The sequence below is a fragment of the Haliotis rubra genome, unplaced genomic scaffold (assembly GCF_003918875.1).
Source record: "Haliotis rubra isolate DU_JTF1 unplaced genomic scaffold, ASM391887v1 Scf54, whole genome shotgun sequence".
In the NCBI taxonomy this organism is placed as follows: Eukaryota; Metazoa; Mollusca; class Gastropoda; order Lepetellida; family Haliotidae; genus Haliotis; species Haliotis rubra.
The window spans coordinates 1,326,665-1,350,496 of record NW_025767235.1 but is presented as its reverse complement, the minus strand read 5'-3'; the positions used below and the strand labels follow the sequence as shown (position 1 = coordinate 1,350,496).

The 23,832-nt window shown below is 41.2% G+C and overlaps 1 protein-coding gene across 2 annotated transcripts; it reads left to right on the top strand.

The window, feature by feature from the left end:
• Positions 1–5,404: 5,404 nt before the first annotated feature.
• Positions 5,405–16,035, top strand: LOC124253380 (methylmalonyl-CoA epimerase, mitochondrial-like). 2 transcript variants are annotated; one of them, XR_006892195.1, is made up of 7 exons: positions 5,405–5,828; positions 6,182–6,226; positions 7,409–7,516; positions 9,877–9,936; positions 10,194–10,280; positions 15,387–15,659; positions 15,704–16,035. XR_006892195.1 is itself a non-coding variant. In XM_046687133.1 (6 exons), exons 1-6 carry the CDS (start codon positions 5,781–5,783, stop codon positions 15,537–15,539), a joined length of 501 nt encoding a protein of 166 aa, XP_046543089.1. In that variant the 5' UTR covers positions 5,405–5,780; the 3' UTR covers positions 15,540–16,035. The 2 variants fall into 2 exon arrangements, 1 of the variants encoding a protein (XP_046543089.1); XM_046687133.1 differs by having other exon boundaries at positions 15,387–16,035.
• The last annotated feature ends 7,797 nt before the right edge of the window (positions 16,036–23,832 follow it).

Genomic DNA, 23,832 nt, shown 5'->3' with positions numbered 1-23,832 from the left:
CGTGTACTCCCTCTGCTCTATCGTGTACTCCCTCTGCTCTATCGTGTACTCCTCTGCTCTATCGTGTACTCCCTCTGCTCTATCGTGTACTCCCTCTGCTCTATTGTGTACTCCCTCTGCTCTATTGTGTGTACTCCTCTGCTCTCTATTGTGTACTCCCTCTGCTCTATCGTGTACCCCTCTGCTCTATGTGTGTACTCCCTCCGCTCTATCGTGTACTCCTCTGCTCTATTGTGTACTCCCTCAGCTCTGCTCATTCGTACTCCTCTGCTCTATTGTGTACTCCCTCTGCTCTATTATTGTGTACCCTCTGCTCTATTGTGTACTCCTCCGCTCTATTGTGTACTCCCTCCGCTCTATAGTGTACTCCCTCAGCTCTATCGTGTACTCCCTCTGCTCTATTGTGTACTCCCTCCTCTCTATTGTGTACTCCCTCCACTCTATTGTGTACTCCCTCCATTCTATTGTGTTCTCCTCTCTCTATTCTGTACCCCTCCGCCTCTCCCTCCTCTGCTCTATTCTGTACTCCTCCGCTCTATTGTGTACTGCCTCCTCAGCTCTATCGTGTACTCCCTCCTCTCTATCGTGTACTCCTCTCTGCTCTATCGTGTACTCCTCTCTCTCTCTATTGTGTACTCCCTCCTCCTATTGTGTACTCCCTCTCTCTATCGTGTACTCCCTCTGCTCTATCGTGTTCTCCCTCCACTCTATTGTGTACTCCCTCCACTCTATTGTGTTCTCCCTCCACTCTATTGTGTACTCCCTCCACTCTATTGTGTTCTCCCTCCGCTCTATTGTGTACTCCCTCCGCTCTATTGTGTACTCCCTCGGCTCTATCGTGTACTCCCTCAAATCTATTGTGTACTCCCTCCACCATATTGTGTACTCCCTCCTCTCTATTGAGTAATCCCTCCGCTCTATCGTGTTCTCCTCTACTCTATTGTGTACTCCTCTGCTCTATCGTGTACTCCCTCCGCTCTATTGTGTACTCCCTCCGCTTCTATTGTGTACCTCCTCAATCATTGTCTCCTCCGCTCTATTCCTCCTCCGCTCTATCGTGTACTCCTCTGCCATCTATCATGTACTCCCTCCGCTCTATCGTGTACTCCCTCCGCTCTATCGTGTACTCCTCTGCTCTATCGTGTACTCCCTCCATTCTATCATGTACCCCTCTGCTCTATCGTGTACTCCTCTCTATCTCTACTCCTCTACTCTATCGTGTACCTCCTCCAGCTCTATCGTGTACTCCTCCGCTCTATCGTGTACTCCTCTGCTCTATTGTGTACTCCCTCCGCTCTATCGCCCCTCTCTATTGTGTACTCCCTCCGCTCTATTGTGTACTCCCTCCGCTCTATCGTGTACTCCCTCCGCTCTATTGTGTACTCCCTCCGCTCTATTGTGTACTCCCTCCGCTCTATCGTGTACTCCCTCCGCTCTATTGTGTACTCCCTCAGCTCTATCGTGTACTCTCTCAGCTCTATTGTGTACTTCCTCAGCTCTATCGTGTACTCTCTCAGCTTTATTGTGTAGGTCCTCAGCTCGATCACGTACTCTCTCAGCTCTATTGTGTACTCCCTCCACTCTAATGTGTACTCCCTCCGCTCTATCGTGTACTCTCTCAGCTCTATCGTGTACTCCCTCCACTCTAATGTGTACTCCCTCAGCTCTATCGTGTACTCTCTCAGCTCTATCGTGTACTCCCTCCGCTCTATTATGTACTCCCTCCGCTCTATCGTTACAATCAATGATACCAGAGTGATCATACACCGAGTCTCTCCCAGGTAGCTACCCCGATGGAAATCCTGTGCTGACATGACATTTAACCTGTCGCTCTGGTAATAGTAATAGATTACATACGACATCGCTACTTCGGCTGGTCTAACTGCTGTTTAATGACTCGCCTGCATTGAACATCAACTCATTGTCCCAGACGCCAACAAAGTTGTTTTGATTCCGTCACAGATCAACTGTCAGACGTCAATAGGGCGAAAATAGTTGTGCGACCTTTATGGTTCTGTTTCAAATACACCCTAAAAGGATATTAATGTAGCTATGTTTCTTCAATCACGTTGATATTCGATTGTCACTTAATCATTATCTGTCATGACATGTGTCGATGCCGGAAGTTTGAGTGCTTTTATGTCAGATCTAACGGTAGACTAACAACTAGCCTCTGAAATGAACATCTTTCACGGAAAACAAAACCCCAGTTCATAGTAACAAAATAAAATATAATGAAAATGAGCCCTGTGACTGTGGAGATCTAGACTTGCCACATATCTACACAGACGACGGCCATGGTGTGTGGTGACTGCCGTGACTGTGTAACTTTTCCTTCAGCCTTTAATGGGTACCAGGTAGTAGTGACATCAATGTCTTCATTAACACTCACCTCCATTCATAATCAAGGCAGTACAGTAATCTATATTGATTCTGCTTTTTATCAGTTTCCTTCATGAATATCAATTTTCGGTACATCACCTCCAGATATTGATTCATGAAGGAACTACACACGTCAATTAGTGTCGGGGTCGTAGATGCATATATCACAAGCATTAATTGAAATGCGGCATTGATCTTCCGTTCGGGAAGGCGAAGACCGACTCGTACAAGAATAGCTAACTTTAACTTAAATCACAATTTGGCTATCGATTCTGACCGTTCAGACACATTTTTATTTTTTATTTTTATTTTTTTCTGACCGTTCAGACACATTGAGTCTATGGCAAACCTTCATTACTTCTTTGATTGGCATTCTAGAAGTTGAGTAGATGAAGGATGAGGACTATTTTATGGATATACAACTTCTTTATTCTGTATAGGCGACGTCTCGACATAGATTCTAATGTCGTTGTCAAGCAAGTGATACATGAGAAGTAAATTTGGGCGATACATATAATATACATGAGATGTTTGGACAGTAGATGAAGCATGAGGCGAAATTGAGTTGTTTATACAATAGAAGAGGTTGATAACACAGATAGTATACAGGATTAATTGCTTCTCATGTATCACTTGCTTGACAACGACATTAGAATCTATGTCGAAACGTCGCCTATACAAAATAAAGAAGTTGTATATCCATAAAAATAGTCCTCATCCTTTAACATTCCATTAAACAAAGAAGCCACTGAAATACAGGCAACAGAAATGCGGCTAACAAAACCAAGGATAACAGAAATATGGTTACAAAAACTGGGGTAAGAGAAACAGTTGTGGCAGAAGTACAGGTAAAGAAACATAGGTACATAGAATACGGTAAGAAAACTACAGGTAACAGAAATATCAACAGAAGTATCTGAATTGCATGTAGCAGAAACATGGGCAACTGAATGAAGTACACGGGGTAACAGACATACAGGTAACAGAAAAACACGGGTAACAGACATACAGGTAACAGAAACACGGGTAACAGACATACAGGTAACAGAAACACTGGTAACACAGGTAACAGAAACATCATTATCAGGTAATATGGTAGCAGGCATTATCACCCATACTGCATATCCTGACATGAAACCAGTGCTTGGTAACACACCATGGGTAACAGAAGCATGAACATGTGGAACAGAAACAGGTAGCAGATACATTTCAGGTACATTGACAAGAATCTCTGAGGGTGGGGTTGTCATACCAATTACGGATAACGCTAGCAGAGATCCTATAGGACGCTTCTAACATTTGGCAGGACTGATGAAATATGAAATAAGGCCCGTCCGACCGCCCGAGACGGTCTAGATTTCTGACGGACGGTCTAAATTTACAACTAGCCAGCCCGATGGTCTGGTAAAAAATTAGATGTTTCATAAATCTTGGTGTCTGGTCTGGTTAAATTCATTTTGTTACCTGTGTTTCTGATGTCTGACTGCCATGGGTTTGGGGCGTATTTCATACACTGCATACGGGTAACAAAAACACGCGTAGCAGACATGCAGGTAACAGAAACACGGGTAACAGACATACAGGTAACAGAAACACGGGTAGCAGACATACATGTAACAGAAACACGGGTAGCAGACATACAGGTAACAGAAACACGGGTAGCAGACATACAGGTAACAGAAACACGGGTAGCAGACATACAGGTAACAGAAACACGGGTAACAGACATACAGGTAACAGAAACACGGGTAGCAGACATACAGGTAACAGAAACACGGGTAGCAGACATACATAACAGAAACACGGGTAACAGACAACAGGTAACGAAACACGGGTAGCAGACATACATGCTAACAAAACGCGCCTTGAACAGAACCACGGGTAGCAACATACACAGAAACACGGGTAACAGACATACATGTAACAGAAACACGGGTAGCAGACATACAGGTAACAGAAACATAGCAGACATAAACAGAAACACGGGTAGCAGACATACGGGTAACAGAAACACGGGTAACAGACATACATGTAACAGAAACACGGGTAGCAGACATACAGGTAACAGAAACACGGGTAACAGACATACAGGTAACAGAAACACGGGTAGCAGACATACAGGTAACAGAAACACGGGTAGCAGACATACAGGTAACAGAAACACGGGTAGCAGACATACAGGTAACAGAAACACGGGTAACAGACATACATGTAACAGAAACACAAATTTGGCAACAAACATACAGGTAACAGAGACATACAGACATACATGTAACAGAAACACAGAAACATACAGGTAACAGAAACACGGGTGCATACATAACAGAAACACGGGTAGCAGACATACAGGTAACAGAAACACGGGTAACAGACATACATGTAACAGAAACACGGGTAGCAGACATACATGTAACAGAAACACGGGTAACAGACATACATGTAACAGAAACACGGGTAGCAGACATACAGGTAACAGAAACACGGGTAACAGACATACAGAGACAGATTAACAAACATACGGTAACAGAAACACGGGTAACAGACATACATGTAACAGAAAACACGGGTAGCAGACATACAGGTAACAGAAACATGGGTAACAGATATACATGTAACAGAAACACGGGTAGCAGATATACAGGTAACAGAAACACGGGTAACAGAAACAGGTAACAGAAACAGACATACAGGTAACAGAAACATGGGTAACAGATATACAGGTAACATAAATATTAATACAATTATCTGAATCGCATATAGAAGTAACATGGGCAACAGAAGTCCATGGTTACATACAACACGGGTAATAGACATGCAGACGGGTAATAGACATATAGACATAGACATATACATAGAGACACTCACACACACACACACACACACACACACACATACACACACATATATATACAGACATACGAAGGTAAAAGAAACGTTGGTAACATGCATGTATAGAGGTAACAGGAATATTAACAACATTATTTGAATTGCATAAAGAACAAGTAACATGAGCAACACAAAGTCCGCGGGTACATACACACAAGTAACTGAAATACAGGTAACAGAACCAGTGCTTACAGAAATACGGGAAGCTGAAACGCGGGAAGATGAAGTAGGTGCAGCAGAAATCTGGTTATATAGCAATTATTAAGTGGCTGAAATTCGGCTAATAGGAGTATTCTGCAGAGAAACACGTGTTAAGCAAACTGGTGAAACAAAAAATGATAGATATTCAATAATTCATGTCAACGGACATAAAAATAGTTAAAATATTGCCCAAAGTTTCGTAAAATCTCATTCTTTTACACAATGACTGTTCTGTCAAAGGGACGTAACTCCACGATTCAGTAGGTATTTCAGCCTTCCATAACTGTGGTTTCAGGAACAGGTTGTTTACCATGTCGTTCGTTGCAGCCAGAGGCCTGTCACTTCTTTCCAAATCGGTGGTGAGTGTAGTACCTTCCTGTGTCGCTAGCAGACATCTGATTCATGAATCGCTCTTTCCACCCAAAGGCAACAGATGAATACTTTACGAAAAATCGAACCAAGCTTGTGCAGGTGTTGGCCTGGGCACTGGTGCTGTTTTAAGATTTACTCTGATAAGTGTAGAATGTGACTTTATTTATGATAAGTGTAAGTATATCTGCAAGACATCATGTTAGCATTCGCACGTTTGTGTCTGGAATGTTTCCAATCGAATTATACAGAATTACATGTGCAGTTTATCAGAGTATCTTCATATAACTTCGTGATAATGGGGAGCAGCAATTGCATAATTTATGTTTACATTTTATTTCAGGCGCGATCTTGCACCAGGACACTCAAATCGTCCCCACCGATACAGGTATATTCTTATGGAACATTGATGTGTGTTGACAAGATTTCATCTGAATGTTTGTTGTGCAACACATGCCCAAAGGAATATTTTGGTGCTGTATTGTGTTTGTGCTCATTATCCTACAAGATCTGTTAGCATTTTGCTTGAAACTAAATATCTTCTGTCATGGGTAACACATATTTAACTCCATTACCACTTTCAAAATTAAAACTGTGTTTTGTGAAAAATTATAAATTAACAGCAGGTCAACTGCTGTGGAGCATTGTTCGTAAACAATAACCATTAGCTGATGTTTTTGCTTCAGTGACCAGACTTTTCTCTTGTTTGTAAGTAAACACACCTATCCTGAAATAACTAAACATATGCCTCATGCAATCCTTTTGGTGTGCTTTGTATGTTGTCCTCCTCCTAACTATACAGGTATATATGCTACTACTGTAACTTATCGGTAAAAGTGATGTACCGGACAATAGTTTTATGCAGAAAAGTTACTTGATCACCAGCTCTCAATAGGGGGTTTCGAGTGACAGGACTTATAGGATAAATATGTAAATGGAAATAGTTTCTCACGTTTAAGGACATTTTCTCACAGATATTTACACATTTCATGACAAATATTTATCAAGATTGGACGATTCATCCAATATGAAACAGGTAAAACCACATGAATGGACTATCTAAGATATGACCATCTGGCAGATATACTCACCAGGCCAGAAAAATTCTTGGTAGAAGTTTCATTGGCTTCGTATGACCGAGGCATGTGTATATTGCAATCTAGTCTTTGATAAACACTGGATTCTGTATCTCATCCTTTGTGAAAAACAGAAGCTTTCTCTTCAGCTTTCCTGTAACTAGTACCTGATAGAAGCCAGTTGATGTTTCGAACGCTTTGGTTGTCAGCTTTGCTGTGTGGAGCTGTATTGAGTATTAGGAATGAAAGGAAGATATGACATCACACTATAAAAATGTCAACGTCACTGACCTCCTACTGGTCAAAGAGAGACATAAATGGACAGATCACCTTGGAGCATTTTCCAGATTTTTTATGAAATCATTTAATGTGGCCAGCAATTATTCAACATTAAGTGGTACAAAATAATGACACAAATAAAGAATAATCTTTATAAATTTCCTGTTCCAGGGATTGTCCAATTCCCCGTGATATGATGGTGCTTTCAATTACAGGCCTGGAAAGTTGGCAAGGTGAACCACATCGCCATAGCAGTGCCTGATCTGGAGAAAGCCACCAGTCTGTACCGAGATGTACTGGGAGCCAGAGTCAGTGACCAGCAGGTATGTGACAGATGTAGAAGTAGATGCATTGCAACATCTATTTCCCCAGCATTGGCTTTTTCAGTAAAAGTGCTGTTCACTCTGCTTGTTCTGCTCCCTGCATAATACTAGTACCTCTGTACAACAGTAGCAATGAAGTTGGAATTTTCTGTGAAAAAAGATCAGACTGGATATAGTTTGTAGAACATAACAACTGCTTTAGGGGACTGGTTAACACAATTAAGTTACACAACTTATACTGAACATTTCATGATTTGTTGTTTCTTTGTGTGATAGTCACATATACAAAATTAGGTCTGTACAAGATCCTCAGGAGTGATTGCCGACATCTTGTTGAACTGAGTTCAGACGAGTTGAGTGAAAACTGTAAAAGGCATAAGCATGCTGATATCCACTTAAGTGCATTATACATCAAAATGGTTTTTCATATGATCTCTACATGAAAGTGTCGTCTAAAACTGCTGTATGGTCACACTTAAGTGACCTGTTGCTGGTGAGGTGGTGCAGCAATTGTCTTTCATTAGTTTCAAAACACCAGCAGCAATACCCTCTGCAGACAACAGTTCTTTATTTATGTGATGGGCAGCGAGGGAATGGTTGCTCAAGTCTAATCTTAACATGCTAAAGGAGGCATTGTACTCAAATTGTCTTAAGACAGCCCTTGTAACAGAAATTACCCAATCATTTCTTTTTGTTAGCTTTAACTTTTTCTTCTTTTGGGGGATTATCTCCCTTTCAAATAAAAAACGTCTGTCTGTGCGTCTCGGGGAACATGTGCATGAGAGAAAGCCTGAAAGGTGATTCGAAGAATTTTGTAGCCTCAGTATTCGATGGCAGCAACATTTTTACTTATCATACACAGATCAGAGATGCAAGTAAACAATAAACACTGGATACTCTTCAGATGACAAGTTGTTGTGAGTGCACTCACAGCCCTCTTCATATTGTGAAGTGGCATCAACAAGTGAATGGCAACGTAATACATTTTTGGGGCCCAGGCCCAGGGTCTCACAGTGATCTACTTATTGAATATCATCATTGTAGTTAATTAATATCATATTCTTAACTCATCATGCATACCAAGTGACCCATCATTCATGAGTCATAATCATATCATGTGTTGACCAGTCTTGTGTTGACCAGTGTCCTTGACATCTGTAATGCCTGCTGGTAAGGTCAATCGAATGAGAGACAGCAATGCCATGGTCCCCTGGTGTTTCAGCCCATCAGAATCTTGCTGACAGCCTTGTTTCCCCGCCCCAATGTGGAACGGGGGACTATGTATTCAGCAGCGTCTGTACGACATACGTATGTCCCGATTCTTGTTAATGTGATATCTCAAAGACTCATGAACTGTTGTACCCAATGTATTCAAATTTGGTGACAGCCTACATTGGGGGATTACGCAGACACCAGTCGATTTGGGTGACCTTGACCTTATTTTCAAGGTCACACTTTTCCAACTCTTGTTAACACAATATTTCATGAACTATTGTACCTAATGTTTTCAAATTTGGTTACAGCCTACACTGGAGGATTAAATAGACATAAGTCGATTTGGGTGACCTTGACCTTATTTTCAACGTCACCATTACACTTTAACCATTTTCAAACTCTTGTTAACATGATATCTCATGCACTGGTGTACCCAATATCTTCAAATTTGGTGACAGCCTACACTGGGGAATTATGCAGACACTAATCGATTTGGGTGACCTTGACCTAATTTTCAAGGTCACCACCCAAATTTGACCACTTTTCAAACTCTTGTTAATGCAATATGTCATAAAACATTGTACCCAATCATGATTGTCTTCAATTATGTTGACAGCCTACATTGGATGATTATCCAGACACCAGTCATTTCAGGCATCTTTTATCTGACAAAATATAAAAACTAGTAAATATGTTATAAATATTTCATTCTTCTTTAGCAGCGGGAGACATTGCCATATTAGTGGCAAATACTTGTTGTGGTTCTGTGATCATAGCAACAGCACAAGCTGACAATCCTGTCATAAGCATTCCTATTGCATTTCCCCTTTCTTGAGTGAGTGGTCAAACAAGGCATTGTTCTAAATTTATTCAAATATTGCAATATGTGTGAGCACACTTGTCATCTAACAAACAATTTGTACATGCAGTTTTGTGAACTGAAGAATGCATTATAAAAATTCTTTTCCACTCTTCCCTGTACTTTAAACATATTTCAGATTTATCATTAATTTTATGACATTGTTTTGCCTTTCAAAATACAATTAGAAATGGACAATGAATCATCAAGTTAACATGATGAAATGTAGTTGTTGTACTGTTGATATCAGGGGCACTGCAGTTGTGACTATCTGTTTCTTCTACAGCCACTGCCAGACCATGGCGTCAACACAGTGTTTGTGGAACTTGGGGATACAAAGATAGAGGTAGGTCTTGAACTTTTCAGGTATTCTTACCTCGGGGTTTGTCCGAGGCACACAATATTGTGTAATTTATTTATGAGATCAGACTAAGTGAGATTAGCACTAAATCCATGAGTATTCCATGTAACAGCAGGTTCCTAGCTTGCCGGTTGGGATATCACATTGTCATTTGATGATTTAAACATTTGTGGAAGGTGAGCTTCTGTACCTGAGACAGTCTTGTACCGATGCTGCTAAGCATCTGTATGTCATGTTGCTAGTTGCTGAACCCACTGGGAGACAAGAGCCCAATACAGAACTTCCTTGACAAGAACAAGGCTGGAGGGATGCACCACATCTGTATAGAGGTAACTTACAGTAGGGTTCTCCTACATTGAGACAGTGGCCTCTGTTATTCTGATTTCACCTTACAGGCCTCAAAGTGACTTTAGTTAGTGGCAAACATAACATAAATTTGCCTTACCATTACTTTAGACCTTAAAACATTCTTCCCTGACTCTAACATGTGCATGCAGCACAAACCACATGGTGATTTGAACACCCCAAATAGCAGTTGTCTCCCTTTGTATCAAGGTGGAAATAAAATTGGCACCTCATCAAAAATGAAATATAACATTCAATACTACGAAATAGAAATAATCCCTTTAAGCATTACAACTACTCGATATTGTATAATACTGTTGTAATATGAAAAGGACAAGTGGTGGAAATATTACTGACTAGATTTTCTACTTCCTTAACCAATTGAGCCATTATAACTGAAATATATGGAAATCAGCATTTTGACCATTACATACAGTATTGATTAAACGATGATACAAGTGAAGATATACATGTTTGGGCAACTTGTAGCAACTTGTAACAACTTGTAACAACTTATGAACATTGCTGAAACACAAGCTACCTGAAATCCAAATTGACCACTGATTGTTTTCAACTGACAACTCTCTGGCAGTGGCTTGTTAACATGTTGAGTCTTCAATATTCTGGAGAGCAAGTACAGCGACCATAAATCTACATCAGTTTCCTTGAATCCTACATGGATCAATGTATGCCATTTCCATAGAAATTAGAATTCATATGTCTCTGTACCATGACTGGTCCAGACAATATCTTGATTAAAACATTTGCATTGTGCTGAGGTGTGCACCTGCTGGATAATTTTCAGTTAATGGGAAAGGAAGAACTATTAAGCCGTCACTGACATTCTGTCATGTAACTACAAATGATGGGTTCCTAGACAGCTCTTCTGAGTCCTTGTCGGCAATATGTGAGGATCCACAGTTAGAATTTGTCCCCAGCAACCTGTACTTGATGGGACATTGCTCATTAAAACAATGGCTGGTTTGTCTGGACCAAGCTCAATTATTTGTATATAGGCCACCGTTATGTACAATAAGCTATGGTTGTAACAAACTCACAGGGACCACTAATTTTTATTTGTTATATCTGTAGTTTGTTACAGTGTATTTAGACTAAAGCATACAGTTTGTTATATCTGTAGTTTGTTACAGTGTATTTAGACTAAAGCATACAGTTTGTTATATCTGTCAGTTTATTATAAGCATGTTTGTTATAAACATAGTTGGGCGGTGGGGTAGCCTCGTGGTTATAGTGTTCTTTCATCAAACAGGAAACCAGTTTTTGATTTCCCACATGAGTACAATGTGTGCAGCCCATTTCTACTATCCCCCGCTTTGATATTGCTGGAATATTGCTACAAACAGGATAAAACTGGACTCACTCACTATAAACGTAGTTTTCTGTAGATTGAATAGTGCTAAATACAGTGGAAATTACCAACAAACAATGGCTGGAGTGAAAACTGCTTGGTGCAGTTCCCCCTGTTTTGTCTGCCCCACATCAGCAGCTCTGACTCACATCGTGCTGTGTTATGTCTGGGTAGCTTTAGTCAGTTGAAATGATTTCTGAGATATCAGCTTCCAAGATGATGAAAGTGATGACTGTCTATATTTGTTCACTGTAATGTCATGCTTTCTGTCATCTTCGACTAAGCCATGCTTGTCCTACAAATATTTTTCGGTTGTTGCAGAAGCTAGACACTATGAAAGTTAGAAGGTTATTCCCTTTGTATTCCTCTTGAACAGCAAAATCAAACGGGTGCCAACTTCATCAGGTGAATAGAGTATGAGTTACAGGTCTGAAAATTAGAAATCGTCTACATCCATCCCATCTCCATGCTTGACGGCCACATGTTCTGACACCCCAATAAGAACCCTGGAATGTCTGCTAACCACACAATACTCAATTGTTGATGTTATCATTTGATGCCAAATTTGCACTGGCATAACATGTAATTGAATGTCCAGCAAGCGAGGAGATGTTTTGTCTGGAAACACATGGCACTAGTTTATGAGTTAGTGAGTGAGTTTAGTTTACGCCGCACTCAGCAATGTTCCAGCTATATGACAGCGGTTTAAATTTATGTAGTTATTGACTTGTAGTTGTCTGACTTTATTTATGATTTATAAAAATCATGTGAGCTACAGAACCATTTGGCTCATTTCACCCCACATACACACCCGTAGAATTGTCACTGGGATGCTTCATGCTTGTATCATCAATTAAACAATTGCCCTGGTTTTTTTCATCTTACCTGGTCCACTAAGAGTGATATATACTGAAAAGCAAAAGAAACGTCGTATTTTTCAGATTATGGATTTGGTATCAATGATGTATTTTGATTAACTAGTTGTCACTTGATGACTGAAAACAACATTTAAAAAACATGATTCGAACACTAGATGATAAGTTTGTACAACACACCAACTTTTTGGATGGTTTCAAAAAGTTTCACTGTTTTTAGACAAGGAACAGCTCAACCAAACGCAACATTGAAAACACACTGCACGTGCATCTCCTGGGCATACAGGGTTTTAATTCCCAGCTTGACTACCGATCCTTTATTCGTTTCCTGACTACAGCAGCTATGCCAAGGTTAACAAGGGATCAACGACAACAGGCCATCGGACGTCACCACGCAGGTCAACGTGCTACTGTCATCGCCAATGACATCAATTGTTCTGTAAGAACAATTGAACGTCTCCGTCAACGGTTCAACACCACCAACAGCACAGATGACCGTCCACGTAGTGGTCATCCCCTGGTAACCACTCATCGCCAGGACAGACAGATCGTCCGTCACCACTTGCAAGACCGGTTCAACATGGCAACAGAGACAGCTCGAAACACCATTGGCACCCACCAAAGAGCAATCAGTGACTGCACCATTTGGCGACGCCTTCAAGCCCGCAACCTGTGCTGTAGACTTCCTGCCCTGGGTCCAGTGCTAATGCAACGTCACCGCCACGAACGTCCACACTGGGCACAACAGCGACAACACTGGCATCAGAGACAGTGGAGAACTGTTATCCGATGAAAGTCGCTATTGCGTATCTGTGGCTGATGGGAGGACTAGGGTCTAGCGTCGCAGAGGAGAACGCTTCAATGATGAGTGTGTGATGGAGAAAAACGCTTGGGGTGGTCAGAGCATTATGGTTTGGGGTGGAATCGGACTTAACCAGAAAATCGGTCCAGGAAGAGGGAATGGTGTGACAGCTGCACGGTACATCAACCAAGTCCTACGACCCCATGTTGTGCCGTTTTTTGCACGTCATCGGCATCATGTTTTCCAGCAGGACAATGCGCGTGCACATACCGCCAGACTCACTAGAGCATTTCTGCAGCAGCATAATGTGGAAACCATGCCTTGGCCAGCCCTGAGCCCAGACCTCAACCCAATAGAGCATTTGTGGGATGAGATCCAAAGATGCCTCAATGACATTAGACCAAGGCCAACAACTGCGGACCAACTACGCACAGCGTTCCTGAGGGTGTGGGCTCGGATTCCTATGGCCTATGTGAATCGCCTCGTGCACTCTATGGTCAGGAGGTGTGCTGCAGTTGTGAATGCAAACGGTGGTCACACCCCGATATTGACTTCGGTTCCTTCCAGTGACGTCATCGGTGAATAGGATGTGACAAACAACACCAAAGGCCTTAATAAACAAATGTTTGTCAAAAATAACTTCTGTTATCTTATCATTGTGCCCTTGTTTCCTATAACCATAGAGTGATCCATTCAACCAGTTACTACCCCATCTACATACGATGTTTCTTTTGCCTTTCAGTATACATTTTTAGGTATTTCAATATTTTTGCCATTATTTACAAAGTGGCATGACCACATGTCTATTAGTCGACACTAGTGAAAATTTAGAAGGACAACAAGCTGAAATCTCCTGAAATTCTTGTTTTCATCTGTATTTATTAACACTGAACCTGACAGTCACAAGCCCCAAACTATTTTTCAGCCCGACTGAAAGTGAGACAACCTCAATGTTGAATGAACCCAATGTTGTCACTGTTCATAGCTCCTCTGTTATTCCTGTGTTCTAATGTTCTAATGCAAACACTATGCGTTGACTTTTATAACACAACATTCATCTATCGGAAAGAGTGATGACAGAGAGAAATAAATAAATGAACAGTCAAATTTGGTGTTTGTTTTGACCGCAAGTTCAAAATATTTCAGAAAAAAGTAATAGGACAACTTACACTGACAAAAAGGTTATATTTTTACTGTTAGTTAATAGTTCCTTGATCTCAGCCTGTTTTATGTTATTTGATGATAATGCTTTTACATTCACCTCCAAACCAACACGTTTGTGTCTGTGATTCTTACTATGACCGCCTGCTGGGTTCTAGTGTTTCTAGAGCAGCTCATGTAAGAGCACCTATAGTCTGTTTGCATTGAAAACGTACTGATTAATGTCAATTTAAACAAAAAAAGTAAATCGAATAAGATGAAATTAAGATTGCGAATCCTCATAATTTAACCTTGCCAACTGACCATTTAAATCTCAGATTTTTATTCAACTTAGCATAAAAGTTGTTTAACAAATGATCATAGTATCAAATCGCTATTATTGGTTTGTATTACAAGGGTGTATGCACATTAAATGAAACACCGAGAACAAGTAAAGTTGGTCTAAGTTAACACTTATCAAGAACTGCAGGTGCATTTGTTTCACTGTTCCATCTACTGCGCTCACCCCCTTGTAATACAAACAAATAATAGCAATTTGAATGTATGATCGTTTGTTAAACAACTTTTGTCCTACAATGAATAAAATTTTGAGATTCAAATGTTCAGTTGGCAAGGCAAATTTATGAGGATTCGCAGTCTTAATTTCACTTTATTTGATTTACTTTTTGTTTAAAGTGAAATTCATCGGTACGTTTTCACTGCAAACAGACTATAGGGGCTGGCGTTGTTGTACAAGCACATGCTTCATTGTTTCTATTTCATGATTGAAAGCAACAAATGAACTGGCATTCTAGAGATAAGTCAAGAGTAAGAATTCAATGTGTCTTTTTGAACCAATTATTGGCACAATTTTACCATTTACTTTTTATATTGACATTTTCAGGTTGATAATATTAAAGAAGCAATGAAGGACTTGAAGTCAAGAAATATTCGCTGTTTGACAGAAGATGCCAAAATTGGAGCTCATGGAAAGCTTGTCGTATTCCTACACCCAAAAGACTGCAATGGAGTTCTTTTGGAACTGGAGGAAGCATAGCCAAGAAGGAGAAGGGGTTGGTGGGAGGGACCAAGAGGTACTGGTCGTGTTCCTGAGATTAGGGATGAGATGGGTTGGTGGACAGGGGTTAAGAGGTGAGAGGAAATGGGTTTTGGGAGGGTATAAGAGGAGAGCGGGGTTGGTGGATTTAGCTGAGAGATGAGGTGGTCTTTTCTGGAATGGATGGGGAGATGGGTTTGGTGGATGGGGTAACTGAGATTAGGGATGAGCTGGGTTGCAGGGCTAAGATAAGAGGAGAGTTTGCCTTCTTGGAAGGTGGTAAGGGGGATTTGGGCTGGTGGAGGAGGGAGTGTGGTTTGTTGTGGGGGATAAGAGAGGGGAATAGTTGCGTGTGACTGTGGTAGAGCTGAAAGCATTGATATTAGTATTAGTAAGTTCTATGGCCAAAATGGCTTTATGTGAGCCCTTATAACACACTGTGATAGGTGTACGTATGTAACTGTCCTGCTGTTGAAAATATATGTATGTACATGTGCTCATTTGTCTTGTTTGTTTTTGTTCTCTATCCAGTAAGTTACATGTTCTCCTGATTGGAGACTGTCCATACCTGATACATGACCCCTAACTTCATTGCAACCAGCTTTGTACATCAAGTCGTATTGTCACTCATACTTTGTGTGAAGGTGTTTACTTCAAGCTCTTGGGTTCCCCTGTGGATTCCATGTCCTTATTGGTCCCCAGTAACCAATGATTCTTGAAAGAGTAGACACAATGAAGAGGATGGCTGACATGGTTTCTTTGCTGTCATTGTACCCCATCGTCATGGCGACTGCTCACATCATGTGTTGTGTTGTCTGTCCTCAAAATAGAAATGCTGTTATAACAGGAAAATTATGTCCTCAAAATAGAAAGGCTGTTATGAGAGGAAAGTTATATCCTCAAAATAGAAAGGCTGTTATGAGAGGAAAGTTATATCCTCAAAATAGAAAGGCTGTTATGAGAGGAAAGTTATATCCTCAAAATAGAAAGGCTGTTATGAGAGGAAAGTTATATCCTCAAAATAGAAAGGCTGTTATGAGAGGAAAGTTATATCCTCAAAATAGAAAGGCTGTTATGAGAGGAAAGCTATATCCTCAAAATAAAAAGGCTGTTATGAGAGGAAAGTTGCTGACAACACCTTTAAACAAAACAAAAAAAAAGTGTGAAAAGTGTGACTTATGATTTAGCAGAATCGGTTTGTTTGACTGGACTCATTCGCTTGGATCCTTTCTATCATACTGCATGTGTAACTATTGTGATTTAAGCCACTCGTTTGTCTGACCCACTCTTCCGTCCCACAAAACAATATAAACCACAATCGTGGCATGCCTATGTCATAGTACGGGATTTACGATCATCTGAGCTCCAGGCCTATTTTGTGGAACAGGATGTTGACTAGATTGTGTACAGACAGCTTGTATGTGGCAGGAATAGTGTCGACTACGTGGGAGATCATTCATTCCATCTCGCTCTGACACCGAGTAATCCAGTAAACACACCCGTTGTCTGCACCTACATCATTGATATTAGTGAGATATTAGATAACATTTGACATTTTGAAGCTATAGCAATTTTAAGCTAGAACATGGCAAGAATATTCAAGCAATCCGGTTGCAAGCCTATCCCAACATTAAGACCGCTAGCATATCACAGTAATAACACAGCGAACACGTTCCAGCAGTCAGAGGGTCGGCATATATATTTCCATCGAAAACATGGGGAGACATTTAAGCTGGAACATGAGAAGAACATTCAAGCGTAAAGATGCTAAGACATTCCAGCAATAAGACAGCAAGCTTATTCCAGCAATAAGACATGTTCTGGCAATAACATGGCTACCATGTTCGAGCACATGGACTGTAAGTGCTTTCTAGCAGCAAGACGATGGCGAACATAATAATGCAGAAATAAGACGGCAACCACATTCAAACAATAAGACGACAAACACTTTCCACCAAGATCCACTTTCACATTGCAATAAGACAAGCATACTTGGCTAAGACACTAAGACTGCGAACATATTCGAGAAATAACATAGATTTTAATGATAAGACGAGAAAGATAGTAAACACATTCAATCAATAATGCGGCAAGCATGTTCCAGCAATGAGACCGGATTTACCTTCCAGCCATAAGGGACCGGTCATCATTTCTGGCTAGTGGGTGATGATGATTTTTATGGAGAAGCATGTACAATGTGAATGCCCCCCCTAAAGTTTATGTACAAAGTAAGTCACACACACCCCCACACAGAGAGACACACACCCTGCATGTCATGTAAAACATCAACGCCCCTTCCCCCTCCCCCCAATAATTTTTAAGCATAATATTTAAAGATTTTTTTGTACAAACTTGCTGATCCCTCCACACCAGTACATGTATACAAAAGTTATGACTTTTCTCAACAATAGGTCGACTGAAACATTCCAAGTGATCAGGCGCGTAGCAAGGCAATTTTTTCGTTTAAGCCCGATAGGTTGCAAAGCTTTATCTATAGATAGTATTGAGGGCTTGTCCAACCTTTTAAGCAACAATCATGTGTAAGCCCGGGCTTTTTTTTATAATGGTAGCTATGCCCCTGGTGATCATTTAATCTAACATAAAGTCAACAAATGCATTCCAGCAATATTACAGGTATAAGACGGTAATCACCTAACAGCAAGAAGCCGCCAAGCACATACCAGCAGTATGACGTTAAGCACAGACCAGCAATAGGATGGCAAGCACATACCAGCAATAACACGTGAAACACATACCAGCAATAGGACGTCAAGCACATACCAGCAATAGGACGTCAAGCACATACCAGCAATAACACGTGAAACACATACCAGCAATAGGACGTCACGCACATACCAGCAATAACACGTGAAACACATACCAGCAATAGGACGTCACGCACATACCAGCAATAACACGTGAAACACATACCAGCAATAGGACGTCAAGCACATACCAGCAATAACACGTGAAACACATACCAGCAATAGGACGTCAAGCACATACCAGCAATAACACGTCAAACACATACCAGCAATAGGACGTCAAGCACATACCAGCAATAACACGTGAAACACATACCAGCAATAGGACGTCAAGCACATACCAGCAATAGGACGTCAAGCACATACCAGCAATAACATGTGAAACACATACCAGCTATAGGACGTCAAGCACATACCAGCAATAACACGTGAAACACATACCAGCAATAGGACGTCAACACATACCAGCAATAGGACGTCACCATACCAGCAATAACACGTCAAGCACATACCAGCAATAGGACGTCAATCACATACCAGCAATAAGACGTCAATCACATACCAGCAATAAGACGTCAATCACATACCAGCAATAACACGTTAATCACATACCAGCAATAGGACGTCAAGCACATACCAGCAATAACACGTGAATCACATACCAGCAATAGGACGTCAAGCACATACCAGCAATAACACGTGAATCAATCACATACCAGCAATAGGACGTCAATCACATACCAGCAATAACACGGCAAACACATACCAGCAATAGGACGTCAAGCACATACCAGTAATAACAATGAAACGGCAAGCACAATACCGTCAAATAGGACCAGCAATAACACGTCAGCACATACCAGCAATAGGACGTCAAGCACATACCAGCAATAACACGGCAATCACATACCAGCAATAGGACGTCAAGCACATACCAATAACGTGAAACACATACCAGCAATATCGTCATACACATACCAGCAATAGGACGTCAAGCACATACCAATAGGACGTCAATAGGGACGGCAAGCACATACCAGCAATAACACGTGAAACACATACCAGCAATAGGACGTCAAGCACATACCAGCAATAGGACGTCAAGCACATACCAGCAATAAGACATGGCAAGCACATACCAGCAATAGGACGTCAAGCACATACCAGCAATAGGACGTCAAGCACATACCAGCAATAGGACGGCAATCACACCAGCAAAAGGACGTCAAGCACAGCAATAGGACGGCAATCACATACCACATTCTAGCAATAGACGTCAATCACATACCAGCAATAAGACATTAATCACATACCAGCAATAGGACGGCAATCACATACCAACAAAATGACGTCAAGCACATTCTAGCAATAGGACGGCAATCACATACCAACAATATGACGTCAAGCACATACCAGCAAAAGGACATCAATCACATACCAGCAATAGGACGGCAATCACATACCAACAATATGACGTCAACCAGATAATAGGACAAGGACGTCAATCACATACCAGCAATAGGACGGCAATCACATACCAGCAATAGGACGGCAATCACATACCAGCAATAGGACGGCAACCACATATAGGACGTCTAGCACATACCACCAATAAGACATCAGTCACATACCGGCTATAGGACGGCAATCACATACCAACAATATGACGTCAAGCATATACCAACAATAAAACATCAATCACATACCAGCAAAAGGACGTCAAGCACATCCAAGCAATAGGACGTCAAGCACATACCAGCAATAGGACGTCAAGCACATACCAGCAATAAGACATCAATCACATACCAGCAATAGGACGGCAATCACATACCAACAATATACCGTCAAGCACATACCAGCAATAAGACGTCAAGCACATACCAGCAATAAGACGTCAAGCACACACAGCAATAGGACGTCAAGCACATAGCAGCAATAGGACGGCAAGCATTTCGTTAGCACTTAGACGGTGAAGACAATAGAGCAATGACAGCGAACATATTCCAGCAATAACTTTTATCTTACAATAAGACCGCAGGCAAATACCAGAAATAAGGCGGTGAGAACCTTCTACTAATAACACGGCAACAGAAATAAGGTGGTGGGCACCTTCTAGTAGTAAGACGACAACAGAAATAAGGTGGTGGGGACATAGTAATAAGACGACAACAGAAATAAGGTGGTGGACACCTTCCAGTAACAAGACGACAATAAAAATAAGGTGGTGGGCATCTTCTAGTGTTAAGACGACAACAAAAATAAGGTGGTGGGCACCTTCCAGTAATAAGACGACAGCAGAAATAAGGTGGTGGGCATCTTCTAGTAATAAGGCGACAACGGAAATAAGGTGGTGGGCATCTTCTAGTAATAAGACGACAACAGAAATAAGGTGGTGGGCACCTTCTAGTAATAAGACGACAACAGAAATAAGGTGGTGGGCACCTTCTAGTAATAAGACGAGAACAGAAATAAGGTGGCAACCTCTTTCTAGTAATAAGACGACAACAGAAATAAGGTGACAACCACTTTCTAGTAATAAGACGACAACAGAAATAAGGTGACAACCACTTTCTAGTAATAAGACGACAACAGAAATAAGGTGGTGGGCACCTTCTATAAATAAGACGGCAACAGAAATAAGGTGGTTGGCACCTTCTGGTAATAAGACGACAACAGAAATATGGTGGTGTGTACCTTCTAGTAATAAGACGACAACATAAATAAGGTGGTGGGCACCTCGCACTCTAGCAATACGTCAGCAAACATATTGTTGCAAAAGGCAGCTAGCACTTTCCAGACATGTATCAGCAACAGCTTTCCAGGAGTAAGGAGACAAGCATATCCAGCTGTAAAATGGCAAGCATGGAACTTGTAACATGACCTGTATATTCTCCAGTCTGCATTGTTATAACATGTACTATGGCCGGTACGTATTTAGTAATATCAAGTCTGCTAACTGAGTCACATCTGCACATCACATAAAACAGTGTTCCTTAGGGTTTCAACAAATATACGAAGCTGGTTCTGAGGTTTCTCACCCGTGAAGGACCGGGTTAGAATGTACCTTCAGTAACCCATGCTTGTCGTAAGAGGCGACTAACGGGATTGGGTGGTCAGGCTCGCTGGCTTGTTTGACACATGTCATCGGTTCCCTATTGCGCAGATCGATGCTTATGATGTTGATCACTGGATTGTCTGGTCCAGATTCGATTATTTACAGACCGCCGCCATATAGCTGGAATATTGCTGAGTGCGGCGTAAAACTCAACTCACTCACTCACTCTGAGGTTTCTATCAATCTTTCCATTGAATGTTTCTCTGCCAATATGGTCTGAAAAGTAATGTTATCTAAACAACGTTTGATAAATTCCTTTGAAGTAAGTGCATAGTTTTCTGAGGTGTCAATTAAATAAATGGCAAATGGTTCAAATGAGGGGGATTTAATTTTAATTCATCATATGTTGTCTTGGATCTTATATAATTGATTCTTTTACATGAAAAGCTGGAAAGGTGGTGTACGTGTCATCTTAAAACACAACTCATTTTTTTTCTCTTTCGAAAACATTTAACTCGCATTTCAAAGTCTGAAGTAAGGACAATTTTTCAAGATTGCATGTTAATGGACATTTGCGTGGAGCCACTTCCGTCAAGACAACCAAAAGCTTCATTTGAAGGGAGATAACTCGTGCCTCCCTAGCGAACTTGGCTTCCGTGGTCTTGTCATCAGAGGATGGTGTAGAGCATGACGTCAACAATCACCTTGTCGTATTTTTCATATGTGAATTTAAATGGGACCAAAATAGTAGACAGATAGACAGGTGTTTGGAGAGATGGCCGATTCCGCTTCTGTGAAACAGTATGGTGTGCTGGGTGAAGGGCCAGTTCTGCTAGTGCATAAAGGGGTTGGAAATTTATTATATGGGATAATGGGCGGTGGTATTCAGGGCTGGAGGTGGAGTGTGGTGGGAAAACTGATGAAGGTGAGGGGTGGATGTTTGGGGGTATTACAAAAATTGATCAAGACTATTTAGGGGAGAGGGAAGCAAACTATGGTACAGTCTTAAGACCATTCTCAGTGTGGTGTAATGCCTTTACTGACAGTGTGAGATATTAGGTCTGTCATACTGTAAATCAGCTGTGTTGGGTGTACGTCCTATTCTGTTCGTGAAAGACATTCAGGTCTATTTTAGCACCCTAGGAATATAGCCTGTCTACTTATGAAGGACAGTCAGGTCTGTTCTACTACTGTGAGTCAGCGGTGTTGGACGATTCTGTTAGTGTCAGACATTTAGGTCTCTTCTACTGCTGTAAGTCAGTGTAAGACATTTAGGTCTCTTCTACTGCTGTTGGACCATTCTGTTGCTAGACATTTAGGTCTCTTCTACTGCTGTAAGACATTCTGTTAGTGTAAGACATTTAGGTCTCTTCTACTGCTGTAAGTCAGCGTGTGTTGGACGATTCTGATAGTGTAAGACATTTAGGTCTCTTCTACTGCTGTAAGTCAGCGGTTTTGGACGATTCTGTTAGTGTCAGACATTTAGGTCTCTTCTACTGCTGTAAGTCAGCGGTGTTGGACGATTCTGATAGTGTAAGACATTTAGGTCAGTTCTGCTGCTGTAAGTCAGGTGTGTTCAGTATGGGACCTATTCTGTTGTAAGTCAGGTGTAAGACATTTAGGTCTTTAGTTCTACTGCTGTAAGTCATTTAGGTCTGTTCTAGATGGAGTTGGATGATTTCTGTTATTGTAAGACATTTAGGTCTGTTGCTGTAAGTCACAGCTGTAAGTCAGGTGTTGTACAGCTGTAAGTCAGCGGTATGGGACCTATTCTGTTAGTGTAAGACATCTAGGTCAGTTCTGCTGCTGTAAGTCAGGTGTGTTCAGTATGGGACCTATTCTGTTAGTGTAAGACATCTTGGTCAGTTCTGCTGCTGTAAGTCAGGTGTGTTATGTATGGGACCTATTCTGTTAGTGTCAGACATCTAGGTCTGTTCTGCTGCTGTAAGTCAGGTGTGTTCAGTATGGGACCTATTCTGTTAGTGTAAGACATCTAGGTCTGTTCCGCTGCTGTAAGTCAGGTGTATTCAGTATGGGACCTATTCTGTTAGTGTAAGACATCTAGGTCTGTTCTACTGCTGTAAGTCAGGTGTATTCAGTATGGGACCTAATCTGTTAGTGTAAGACATCTAGGTCAGTTCTGCTGCTGTAAGTCAGGTGTATTCAGTATGGGACCTATTCTGTTAGTGTCAGACATCTAGGTCTGTTCTACTGCTGTAAGTCAGGTGTGTTCAGTATGGGACCTATTCTGTTAGTGTAAGACATCTAGGTCTGTTCCGCTGCTGTAAGTCAGGTGTGTTCAGTATGGGACCTATTCTGTTAGTGTAAGACATCTAGGTCTGTTCTACTGCTGTAAGTCAGGTGTATTCAGTATGGGACCTATTCTGTTAGTGTAAGACATCTAGGTCTGTTCTACTGCTGTAAGTCAGGTGTATTCAGTATGGGACCTATTCTGGTAGTGTAAGACATCTAG

Coding starts and splice junctions, on each gene's coding strand:
- LOC124253380 (XM_046687133.1), top strand. CDS start 5,781: ATGTCGTTCGTTGCAGCCAGAGGCCTGTCACTTCTTTCCAAATCGGTG. Junction 5,829..6,181: donor CACTTCTTTCCAAATCGGTG/GTGAGTGTAGTA, acceptor ATTTTATTTCAG/GCGCGATCTTGCACCAGGAC. Junction 9,937..10,193: donor TTGGGGATACAAAGATAGAG/GTAGGTCTTGAA, acceptor TCATGTTGCTAG/TTGCTGAACCCACTGGGAGA.